The 12,658-nt window shown below is 42.9% G+C and overlaps 2 protein-coding genes across 2 annotated transcripts in view; one reads left to right on the top strand and one right to left on the bottom strand.

Moving 5' to 3' along the window:
* Window positions 1-4,519, top strand: part of PYGL (glycogen phosphorylase L) — a 47,361-nt gene extending 42,842 nt beyond the window's left edge. The window contains exons 17-20 of the mRNA XM_040333144.1: window positions 1,080-1,287; window positions 2,302-2,436; window positions 2,577-2,643; window positions 3,830-4,519. Of these exons, the coding sequence (XP_040189078.1) occupies window positions 1,080-1,287; window positions 2,302-2,436; window positions 2,577-2,643; window positions 3,830-4,033 (614 nt within the window). The 3' untranslated portion in view covers window positions 4,034-4,519. The remainder of the gene's footprint in view (window positions 1-1,079; window positions 1,288-2,301; window positions 2,437-2,576; window positions 2,644-3,829) is intronic.
* A 3,546-nt stretch (window positions 4,520-8,065) lies between these two features.
* The window catches only part of ABHD12B (abhydrolase domain containing 12B), a 30,722-nt gene continuing 26,129 nt past the window's right edge, over window positions 8,066-12,658 (bottom strand). Inside the window, exons 11-13 of the mRNA XM_040332184.1 lie at window positions 11,991-12,069; window positions 9,096-9,217; window positions 8,066-8,197 (exon numbers count right to left, since the gene is read on the bottom strand). Of these exons, the coding sequence (XP_040188118.1) occupies window positions 8,176-8,197; window positions 9,096-9,217; window positions 11,991-12,069 (223 nt within the window). The 3' untranslated portion in view covers window positions 8,066-8,175. The remainder of the gene's footprint in view (window positions 8,198-9,095; window positions 9,218-11,990; window positions 12,070-12,658) is intronic.

Below are 12,658 nucleotides of genomic sequence, written 5' to 3'. Positions count from 1 at the left end.
TATATTGTCAAAGCTTAACTGAACAAGCTGAAGTTAGAAGCTGGTTAGTATGCAGAGCTGCTCCAGATTCTGTGTACACCAGTTTTAGTACATCTTCTTGGCATTTTAGCCGAGGAAAGTCGTAAATTGTGAAATTCCCTTTTTTTTTTTTTTTTTTTTTAAAGATGCTCTCCAGACAGAATTTAAAACAAACCCATCCATTATACACAAAGCCTTGCCTGCAGAGGCATTTTGTGAACCTGCCCAGTAATTGGTAATACTAGTCGGTAGTCCTCCAGACTGGGGGTTAGAGGTTACATAACCAGATTGTCAGCACTGCATTATGGGTCATCACTTATTTAAAGCCCAGCTCCAGCAACCATTTTTCTTGGTATTGGATGGAGTGAGGATTGGGAAGCACTAAATCCACTGGTCAGGCTTTTTCTTGCCATCTGTCTCCCTATTTGTCTTCCTTACTTCTAGTCGGGACAGAAAACAAGCCAAAGGTGGGCCAACTCGATATTTAACCCTATGCATACCTCACAACTGTCCCTGATTCCAAGGGACTGGTCCTGATTCGGAGAAATGTCCCTCATTTGTCCCTCATTTTGGTCTGATCTGTATAGTTGTATATAAAATGCACTTTTTATCTATCAAAAGGTTTCCCAGTGCTAAACCTTTCATCCGATTTCTGGATTGCTACATTTGTAAATTTTAAAAGCCAACATAAAGGAATAGTAGTGATAACTAGTGGGTTTAACAATTTTTTTTTTCTGTATATTGCTCCTTTAAGGGGGTGTGTCCTATGCCTGCATATTTTTGCTAATAGGTGTCCCTCATTCCCATCTCAAAGTTGGGAGGTATGCCCTACGGACTAAGACTAGGATGCCATTACATGTTCATATGCCTGTAAAGGCAGAAGGTGAGGGGAAAATTCCCTCAATGGAGTCAGACAAAAATCGAACGCATTTTATTTCTGCTACACTTTACCCAAAATTGGATGTGATATTTATTTGTATTTTGTTAAATTTTGGTTTGAGAGTCTAAAGTTTTGGCAAACCATCATTGCAGAAATATAATCTCTTGTGTTGCGTTGACAGTGATCCCGGCCACAGACTTGTCAGAACAAATCTCCACAGCCGGCACTGAGGCCTCTGGCACTGGGAACATGAAGTTCATGTTGAATGGAGCGCTGACTATTGGTACAATGGATGGTGCCAATGTGGAGATGGCAGAGGAGGCCGGAGAGGAGAACCTGTTCATCTTTGGAATGCGAGTTGAGGATGTGGCTGAGATGGACAAAAAGGGGTATGTTCTAAATGTGTCCAGTGTGATGTATACACCACTTATCATATGTCCTTTCTCTGAGGCAGAGCCTGTCCTAGGATTTAGAGAAATTAAAATCCTACTTTGAAAAAGTATGCTAAAATTACAATCTTGGCTGTTTGACAACACTAGATCCATGTACAAGAGTACATTGCAATAGACTTTGGCACTATATTTTTTTTTTTTGTCTCGCTCTCAACACATGGCCTCTCTATGAAGTATGAAGAAACTGATGTGCATGCTGAGATGGCTACATTTATTCCAGTGTACCAACTACAATGTGCCATTTCTTAAGCTGGAAAGATGGTACACCGTCGCCTTAACTTTAGGAGGCACTAGCCTGAAAGGTCCTCTGATGGAATTTACACTTACTGTTGTCACTGCCTCCCCTCTGAGAAGCAATTACCGTTTTATCAATTTTCACAGGCAAGTGACGGGCAGCTCCGAGGCCATATGTAGCCTCTTGAATGCCTGTACTACCCACCAATTGCAACCTCTGGTGTAATTTTTGCTGCACTGTGGCAGAGTACTAATGTGGCAGTGGCATGTTAACACTTGCTGGACTGCAGCTCAGCCACTTAATTTTGCCGGCCACCCCGGGTTGCTGTGCCTGACCATAGTCCATCCCTGCAGTGTAAACTGTCTGTGCACAGGCAACAAGACCTCGTCCTCGTCCTCATCGTCCTCCTTTGTGTTTATTTCACACACAGCTACAATCTGCACACTGTGTAGCTGGTTACTGCAGGTGTACACTGCAGGTGTACACTGCAGGTATGAGAGAAAAAGCTCTTCCTAGTGCCCTGACACCTGTCTGCCCTACAGACCCCCCCCAGTACAGTGCCCAACTATTCCTGTAAACTGCCCTACAAGACTATACCCCCTATATGCTGCCATTCAAACTGTTCCTCTCCTGTACACTATTTTGCTTTAATTTCTTTTTTATTTTTTTATTTTTTTCTTCAGATTTTGATTTCTTACTAATATTGCCTTTTTCAGGTACAATGCACGAGATTACTATGAAAAACTTCCAGAGCTCAAGAAAGTTATTGACCAGATACAAAACGGCTTTTTCTCTCCCACAAAGCCCGACCTTTTCAAAGACATAGTCAACATGCTTTTCGATCATGATAGGTGAGTAACTTATTGGACTGAGTTTTAGCAACATGCAAAGCATTCCTGTTTATGTACGGCACAACTTATGCAAGATCATCCATTGTGTGAAAGTCCACTGAAACTTGTTTGCACTAATGTTACTTTCTGCATTTCTTCAGGTTTAAAGTATTTGCAGACTATGAAGCTTATGTGAAGAGCCAGGAGAAGGTCAGCGCCCTGTACAAGGTCAGTAACCTACATGGTGCAGCTTTGATGGGGCCCATGTATGACTACTTCTCCCCCTAATCTACATACAGTTTGCTCCTATTACACTCTGCATAGCACAAAGGGGTTTCTCAACTGGGGTTCCACAGGAGGTCACCAGGGTTTCTGTCCACCTTTGCACCCATTGGTGGCATCCATTAATCCCGCTCAGTGGTGTCTCTATGGGGGGTATATACCACACTGGGTTACGCCCACCAGAGGGGTGACACCCAGTGCCAGATTGCCTCTGTCAGTTAACAGAGCAGGAAACTGAACATTTCTGTACACAGTGGGAGACGCGGCAGTGCTGAAAAGAGGGTGGGAGCTGTCAGAGTTAACAGCATGTAATTGGTTGCTAGGACCACCTAGCAACCAATCATTGGCTTGTTAATGTGAAGAATTAACTCAGCAGTTCCCACCCTCTATCCAGGGCTGCTGTCTTCTGCTCTACATGCCAAAGTAATGTCAATACCATAGCAAATTGTCCAATTTTTATTTAATATATATATATATATATATATAATATATATATATATATATATATATATATATATATATATATATATATATAAAAATTTTTTTTTTTTGTCTGTTTTAAAGTGTTACTAAGCCCTGCATTTGCTAAATTTGGTCTCGCATTGTACATGGAAATGCAATTTTAGTAAATATAAATGGCGAAATGCCTTCTCATCAGCAGTCTTGTGATTTGTATCAGTTCCTGGTAAAGGGCTTGTAGGAGGAGTTTTCATACTGCACTAAGCTGTCAAATGAGGTTGCAGGGCTCCTGACCCTCTGTCTGGTCAGTGCTGATTGGCCCTGTTCAATGCTGATGCACTCCCCTAAGAAAAATCTCTAGCAATACACACCCAACTTTGCATGTGCAGCCCGACTACAAAGATTGTATTATCTGGACTTGTGAGGGGGACAGTGGGGGGGGGGGGTCGGTCTGTGCATACAGGATCAAGCAGCCTTTTTACACAATGCAGAGTATCAACCCCTTAGGTTCCACACTGAGTAGAACAAGCATGTTTTACTGCATATTACAGACTGATTATACTTGTGTGTTTTTAACGCTTTTTTTTTTAGGTTACCTTTTTCTTTTAAGACTGCAGGAATGTTGCACTGTATTTTCTGTTTATGTGATTTTTTTATTATTTTTTGCTCCTAGAATCCAAAAGAATGGACCAAAGTTGTCATCAAGAACATTGCAGCATCTGGGAAGTTTTCTAGTGATAGAACCATCAAGGAGTATGCCCGGGACATCTGGGGGGTAGAGCCCTCTGACTTGAAGATCCCACCACCCAACGAACCCAGAGATACTGTTGAGGATGTGAAAGCTGCTGCCCCCGCTGCGAAAAGGGCTTTACCATGATGTCTTGGGTCACTGGCAAGACAGGCATGAAGTTCCAGAGCACCTGTAGTGCTTTAACACCATGGTGTTAAATGAGGTAGCAGAGTGCAGGAACTCATGGCAACCAGTCTGGTTTGAATAAACGAGATCCAGCAATATGCCAATGCTTACCATGGGATCCTGGACTCTGCACATTGCTCTTTGTCTGCAAAGCTCACAATTTTCAGATTCGGGAAGAACTTGCTTATGTACTTTTGTTCAGCAAAAAAATCTCTTTATGCACTGTACATGTGCCATGTAGAAGGTTTATACAGATTTTATGTATCAAAGCGGTTTTTGCTTATTTTTCAGATTGGTTACCTGTATTTCTGCCAACCAGCGCTGCTCGTGTTTTCTCCTCTGAACAAAAATTGTCTTTTACATCTATTCTGTGCATATATCTGGAAAACGTTTACTAATCTGCCACCATCATTAAAGAGAAACGGTTTATATGTATTGTTAAAATTATTGACTGACAAGTTTATTGAATCCTTTCGTTATTGAAGAACTTTAGTCTGGATACCTAGCCTTCAAAGTTAGAAGTTTTTGGTGTGTGTGTTGTGTTTTTTTTTTATTTTTTTTATTTGACAGTTGTCCTCCACTTGCTGTCACCTAGATGTAGCAGATCTGGGAGATCCTGAAGGCTTGGGAACATGTTTCCAAAGGTGAACATGTTTCCAAAGGTGAACATGTCCTTTAACCACGTATCATCCACACTGTAGCTGAATGACTGCTACAGCGCAGTTTTCTAACTGATAATGACGGTAAACCGATGCTGGTTATCGGCAGTCCTTTCCTCACGCTGAAAGAATGAGGAGAGGATAAGAGCTGATAACCTGCTTCTCTAAAAGGGACATCTACACTGGTAATAAGGGCACTTATTGTCCCAATTATCAGTGCCACCTCATCCTGCCTCCATCAGTGAAAAATTACTGGTTTACAATATTGTATAACAAACAAAAGTTTTTGTTTAATTTCTGAACTTTTATTTTTTATTTTTTTTATTTGGCAAAAAAAACTTGGTGATTAAATGCCACCAACAGAGGGCTCTATTTTTGTGTGGGGGAATTATACTTTTTTATTTTTTTGGTACAGTGTTGCATGACCACGCAATTGTCATTCAAAGTGCGACTGCACTGAAATTGGCCTGGGCAGGAAGGGGGTGAGTGCCCTGTAGGCAAATGGTTAATTGAACAAGCTGAAGTTGGAAGCTGATTGGCTACCATGAACAGCTGCACCAGATTTTGCACTCAATAAAACCCATGGTGTTTATTTGCTACACTATTTGAGGAAATAAAACGTTTATTGAAACAAATGCAAAGCATATATTAGTTTATGATAGGGGCTGGAACTGTCTGATAGCAGTGGGCGCACCTACTAAGTATGTATGTGCCGCTTTTTTTTTTTTTTTTTTGGTCAGTAGCTACAAATACTGCAGCTGCTGACTTTTAGAATATAGACACTTGCCTGTCCAGGGCTCCCATGATGTCCTCACCTGAAGCAGACCCATCCCTAGGCTCCCGGGTGGAGGTGCCGCCATCTTCAGTAAGGGAATCGGGAAGTGAAGCCTTGCGGCTTCATAGCCTGGTTCCCTACTGTGCATACGAGAGTCCGGACTGGTGCCTGCTGTCTTCTGGGACCAGAGTTCTTCCCAGAAGAGTGGTAGGGCTGGACATGGCGCAGATCCTGTGGTGGAAGTAGGAGCAAATGCCTGTATTATACAGGTATCTGTTCCCTCCCCCTGAAAGGTGCCAAATGTGACACCGAAGGGGGGAGGAACACGATAAGCGGCAGTTCATTTTTGGGTGGAACCCTGCTTTAACAATTCTGCATAGAGCATTATGTTGAAATTTCCAGATTACAATTTGGAAGAGGGGGGGGGGGGGGGTTAGAGCTGTAATTATGTGAAACAATTTAGAATACTTATGCTTTGTGCCCATTTATTTTTTGGAAATTTACAGAATAATAGTCTGGGAAGCTAATCAACAAATGGCTAGCGGGTTCCATGTAGAACTGCTGCAGTCAGGGACCTCTCTGACCACTTATGTTTTTAATACTTCTAGATCAGGGATATGCAATTAGCGGACCTCCAGATGTTGCAAAACTACAATTCCCATCATGCCTCTGGGTGTCATGCTTGTGGCTGTCAGAGTCTTGCTATGCCTCATGGAACTTGTAGTTCTGCAACAGCTGGAGGTCCACTAATTGCATATCCCTGTTCTAGATGGTCAAAATACAGACACAACATCTTGATCCTCTTTTTTTTTTTTTTTTTTTCACATGTGAACAATCCGATTTGAGTGCTTAGAAACAGCTGGCGCAAGTTTATTGGCGAGGAAAATTCTAACTCTTAATTCATTCCCCCAAGGAAGCTTGACGTTGGACACTGTTCTAGAGGGCTAAGTGTTGCCCAGTCTGACTGTAACCCACTGGATAGGACCAAACGGCTCTTATGCCTACAGCACATATTTACCCACATTGGCCTACAGCAATGGGAATTATGTGTCTGCTACTTGTAGTAACCTGGGGTTAGTTGGTGCTCTAGTACAAGGTAGGATGTTTTGGGAGGGTTCTTGTAATTGCTGTGTATTCTGCAGTTCTTGAGTATCCGAACTCTGGCTATGTTTGATTGTGAAGTGATGAGGTATTCCTCTAACAAAGCTAGCTATAGTCGGAGAACATACCAGAATTAAAACTGTTCAATGGGAATGAATGGTTCCTGATTAAAGCAGGTGCTCCTCCGACCCCCCCCCCCCCCCCTTATTTATTGCATTAAAGGTAAAATAAACCTTCCTAGCTGCAGTGTCATTTGTTTGCCCTAGAGTACATTGGGGGGGTCTCCAAACTTTATTAGCAAGGGACAGTTTACTATACTTCATACTTTAGGAGCTAGACTGGCCAGTGGGAGAAAAAAAAGTTATGGCATCAGTGGGAGTAAATGCCTCATTATTGGTGGAAGGAATTGTGACCCATCACAGGGGAGAGAAGAAAACTAGTGCCCCGTCGTTGGTGTCAGTAAGAGGACTACTACTTTGCCAGGGGGAATAATGCCCCAAGGGCTAAAGAAAAGCTGGCAAAGGGCCTCAGTTTGAAGACCACTTCTATAGTTGATTAAATGTTCACATTCTGATGCCAGAAGTTTTCAGTTTTTGAGTTACATAAGACGTGGCATGGCACTACAAAGATCAGTGTATGAACGCTAACCTAAAAACCAACCCCTCCTGTGAAGAAACTACATATCCCTGGGTCTTCCAGGCTTGTGTTCTGCAGGTGAGAACTAAACAGTGATTAGCTCTGACACAGACACAAACTGAGAAACAAAGATCACCATCCTGGAAAAAATGTTTTTTTATCACAAATGCAGGAGTGCTAATGTGATTTCAAGAAATTGTGAGGGATGCATTGGACACAGTGTGACCCAGAGCAAGAAGTTGTCTGTTCTTCTGGTGAAGGAGTACAAGCTAAGTGAATGGATACAGGGGAATTGATCAGGCATGAGTGACACTACAAACTGCAGACACCATGTAAGAGCAACTGAGAATAAAACTGTAAAAAAAATGTAAAGTGTACAAAGTCTTTAAGTAATGATGCTGAAGAATAATTCTACTTTGGTTTCTACCAGCCTGTGTGTGTGTGTATATATATATATATATATATTTATTTAAAGCCCCCCAGATGGCAAATACTTTGTCCTAATGGACAGGTTCTTGCTGATGCTTGGGTCCCCCAGCCTTATCTACTGTTGCTGAAGAACACAGTGGGGAAGATTTACTAAAATGGCTGGTCAGCTGCGCATGGCAACAAATCTGCTTCCAGGTTTTATTCTCAAAGCTTAATTGAACAAGCTAAAGTTAGAAGCTAATTGGTTACTATGTACAGCTTCTCTGTATATCAGTCTTACTATATTGCCCCCATAGATCTGCTGCTATAGGGCACACCATATATACAGGTGGATCCAGGAGATGCACTGAGTGTAGGAATCCATGTGAAAAGTAACATCCAAAGGTCATAACACAGAGTCCTCACATTTTTTTTTTATTTTTACTGGGAAATTTTCGAAACAAAATAGGTTAAAAAAAAAGTATCCCGGTTTAATCTCCTGGTATTCAGAATGCGATGTAGCTTCAGGCGTTGTTCAGGAAAGCCCTGGGAGAGAATGTCAACAAAATATTACTTTTATAGAATGCTTAAGCCATCAAGCTTGTAGGCAGGTGCAGTCTGTTTTCTTCACTGCAGGTGGCGCTCAACTGCAGGGTCAGTGCATAGGGAGAGTAAGTCAGGAGGAACATGGTTCTTCAGGTCACTGGGGCAGCAATCCGGCTGGATGCCGACAGCCATCTTGGGTCAGGCAGAGTCCATTTAAGACCCTGTCTCCTTGGTTTGGTGCGCATTCAGCATGTGGGTAGTGTAGGGACAGCATTAGCGGTAGGGATCGGCCACTTTTGTTGAAAATCTCCCTACTTGGGATCAGACTGGCCAGGCTGCATTCTGCCAGCTTGACTGAGATCTGTTCTGCTATACACACTGCTGTCATCTAAATGTTCCTGGTTGGGCTTACTGAACTATTTTTTATTGACTTCAATACAAGTTCTTTCAATCGCATATGGACTGAGTGTATATTATTGCTGCTGCACCCACTCAAAAGTATTGGGACTCCTGCCTTTTACACGCACATAAACTTTAATTGCGTCTTGGTCCGTATGGTTCAATATTGATTGTTTTAACCCTTTGCAGCTATAACAGCTTCTAATCTTCTGGGAAGTCTGTCCACAAGGTTTAGGAGTGTGTCTATGGGAATGTTTGACCATTCTTCCAGAAGTGAATTTGTGAGGTCAGGCACTGATGTTGGAAGAGAAGGCCTGGCTCACAGTCTCGGTTCTAATACTCATTCCAAAGGTGTTCTATGGGGTTGAGGTCAGGACTCTGTTCAGGCCAGTCAAGTTCCTCCACCCCAAACTAGAGATCTGTATATTTTATGCCACAAATACAGAAAATCAAAACCTATCTACATGAACCCGATTTAAGAACAATATACTGTACTCACCAAAGCTTCTCTGACAGTTTGGGGTCTTTATAAATATATTTGTGTTTGTAGCCCAGGTTGGCGGGGTACAGTACCAGCTTCACGTCCCTAGGATGACGCGAGTTTATGGCGATTTCATGCAGCTGTAAAAAAAAAGTAAAGAAAGTTGTAAAACCCCAAAATATGTAGCGCACCCCCTAAGGAGCTGCAAGTAGAACCCTTAAAGTGTAAGCAAACCCGCCCCTATTGTTTTTAGACAAGAAAGCTGTCATCTTTGCCTCTGTTTAATCTTCAACTGCCATGATGCTGCACATGTGATCAGTTATGACACCAGCCATTGGATGGTTTGACAGTTTGGTTGAGAGCACAACCAATGGGAGTGTTGCTGTCATGGACCTTGGAATGCGGAAGTGTTCTTCCTTGAAATCTGTTACACAGTGGGGGGTCTTTTGCTCTGTCTTAAGGTGCCAGACAGCTCCATTGTTCTGTGTGGCTATTGTGTACATTGATTGCCCCCTGGGGCTTCTGTCTCATTACACATAGCAGTCCTTCTACTCAAGCTATCGGACCAATCCCTGCTGAACCCATTTTCAAGTCCTCATTTGCATTGGTAAGAGGACCTGAAGGAGAACTGCATGTACTTTACAATTGACCAATAGGAAAGCGGTTGTTGGGGGCGGGATGTTCCAAATTATGTATAAAAGTGTGTTGTGTGCTTCTAATAAAGGTCTTCCTGTTTGAACTTACATACAGCCTGCCTGGTGTTTGTTCTAATGGATTCCGAACAGCACATAGCTGTAGTTTGGATCCCGGAGCCTTGGATGACCGAACCATCAGACGTTGCGATCTGCAAGCTGACTCAATAGTAGCAGAGGAGTGTCGGGGGAGCGGAAGCGAGCGAGCAAGGTTCTCGTTACAGTTGCATTTCCGGCACAAGCTGGAAATGAAATGTTTTCTGGATGGGTTTCCTTCCGCTTTAACACAGCAGTGTGAACCGACGAGAGAGGAGGCATTTTGCCTTATCTTGTGCAGGGCCGTCTTTAATATTGATTGGACCCTGGGCAAAAAAATTCTTGGGGCCCCCCCAAATTTCGCTCTTCACCTGCTCTGAGACATACAATAAATAGCATCTAGACTCAAAATCAGTTTACTATATCGGATCAGGCAGTGATTGGTTGCAAACGGTTACAGCATATCATTACCACTTACTGACTGGTTGCTAGAGGTTACAGCACACATCACGGCTCACTGATTAGTTGCTAGAGGTTACAGCACATGATTTCTGATTGTTAATTGATTGCTAGAGATTACTGTACAGTAATACTGCTCACTGATTGGTTGCTAGAGGTTACAGCACATCATCTCCTCACTGCCTGCACACCATGGACTGGGGAGGTGAGCGGACCCGTCAATAGACAGAAAACTCCTAGGGATCCAGCAGCATTGAGTATAGGTGATAGTGGATACGACCTTTAGGGGGGCATGATATGTAAATAAAGATGGCATTTATATGTATATCAATTCCACCCGACACCACTATTTACATATGAATACCGTCACAGTTTACACATGAATGCCGGTTATTTACATGTAAACACAGGGTCTGCAGGCGAGTCATCCCTACACAACAATAGGGCAGAGCTGGGCAGCATTAGTAACAAAACTTCCCACTGAGATATCAGGACACAGCACAGGACTAAAACATCAAGGGAATTCAAACCAGGATAGTTGGCAAGTATGAGGCAGCTTCTTTGGGCCCCATAACAATGACAGGGTCCAGGGCAGCTGCCCCTTTTGCCCTGCCTTAAAGACGGCCCTGATCTTGTGGTGGGACTTCGCTGCCCAGCGCAGCCCCACCGCACTTGGTGTGAATGTACCCTGAAGGCTAAGGCCTGGTTTTAGATCATGTTTATTGTTACACTCTTATTTAGGGTAGAACAGCATGGGCACAACAACATCCCCGAAACTGCCCCCACTTACCTAAATCGCAGGATACTTTTATTAAAAAGCAATGCAGATTAGTTGCGGTCATGTACACTGCTCTGTGCACACTACACATCCCATAGTCCATCTTGAGAGCAAGTAAGGAAGGGTGGCTACTGTGGGCCAAATCCTCAAACGAATTACGCTGGCGTATCTATGGATACGCCGCGTAATTTCAAAGTTCCCGCGTCGTATCTCTGTTTTGTATCCACAAAAGAAAAATGGCGATGTGAAAAACTACGAGAAAAAAATAGAGCAGATCCACAAACGTACGTCCGGCCGGCGCATTTTTTTTACGTTGTTTGCGTTGGGCTTTTTCCGGCGTATAGTTACCCCTGCTATTTTTCGAATTTTGAAAATGTTACGTCGTTTGCGTAAGTCGTTCGCGAATAGGGATTTGCGTAGAATGACGTCACCGTCGTAAGCATTGGCTTGTTACGGTTTAATTTCGAGCATGCGCACTGGGATACCCCCAAGGACGGCGCATGCGCCGTTCAAAAAAACCCGTCATTTACGTCGGGTCACAAAGTATTAACATAAAACACGCCCCCATCACATAGATTTGAATTGCGCGCCCTTACGCCAGGAGAATTACGCTACGCCGCCGTAACTTTAGAGGCAAATGCTTTGCCTCTCAAAGTTGCGGCGGCGTAGCGTTACTAGGATACGCTACGCCTGCATAAAAATACGATCCGCTACGTGGATCTGGCCCCGTGTTTCTTCATACAATGTGGCTATGTTTTTACAGCAAACAAAAAAGTGGAGTAATAGATGTTTTTTTTTTTTTTTAGTTAAGATTACATACTTCGATAGAATTTTCTTTTTTTAAACCAGATTTTTTTTTGTCAATTTAATTAGTGATACAAAGCTGTTCAATGTAGTCCACCGCCTACAGATTGGAGAGATTCAATATATTTGGACCCACAAACTCACCTCTTTTCCCATAGACACAGGAACAACGTTGTCATCTTCGGCATGAAGGATCATGAGTGGACTGGTCATGGTTTTAATGCTGCAGAACAATGGCCATAAAAAAGTCTGTTATATTTTTGGCATGATAGGTATTCGTATTATCAGCTTCGGGCAAATAATATTTGGAAACCTTGTATCCATTATACTTTGTAAAAATAATAAAAATATTTGGCCAAACAGATATGGACAACCCTCCAAATGATTGAGCTCGGAGGTTTTCAGTGAAGGGTACTACAGCAAAACAAGGAAGACAAATGTGTGGGAACAGTTTAGGGAAAAAACTTATTTCTGGGCCAACATAGCAGCAGGGCCGATCCTAGGGTCACAGGCGCCTGGGTGCAGAAATATTTCTGGTGCCCCCACATGGGCGTGGTTGTTTTACTATCTCCTCCCCTTACAAATGTTTCTATGGCAATGACTCCACCACAGATATGCTCCCCCACGAAATCTTCATTACCCTGGGATACTTGCATGATCTCTTAACAATAAACAAAATACAGGAAGAGAAGTAGAGTACTTTATTGGGACCTGAAGGGGGGCCTCTCTGATGGACACAGAGAGGGCATTTGTTAGAGAGTCTGTTAGAAAGAGCCCCCAGACATACTACAGACATGATACAGGAGATGGTC

Source organism: Rana temporaria, chromosome 13, assembly GCF_905171775.1.
Source record: "Rana temporaria chromosome 13, aRanTem1.1, whole genome shotgun sequence".
Taxonomy (NCBI): domain Eukaryota; kingdom Metazoa; phylum Chordata; class Amphibia; order Anura; family Ranidae; genus Rana; species Rana temporaria.
This window is presented reverse-complemented; position numbering and strand designations above follow the sequence as displayed.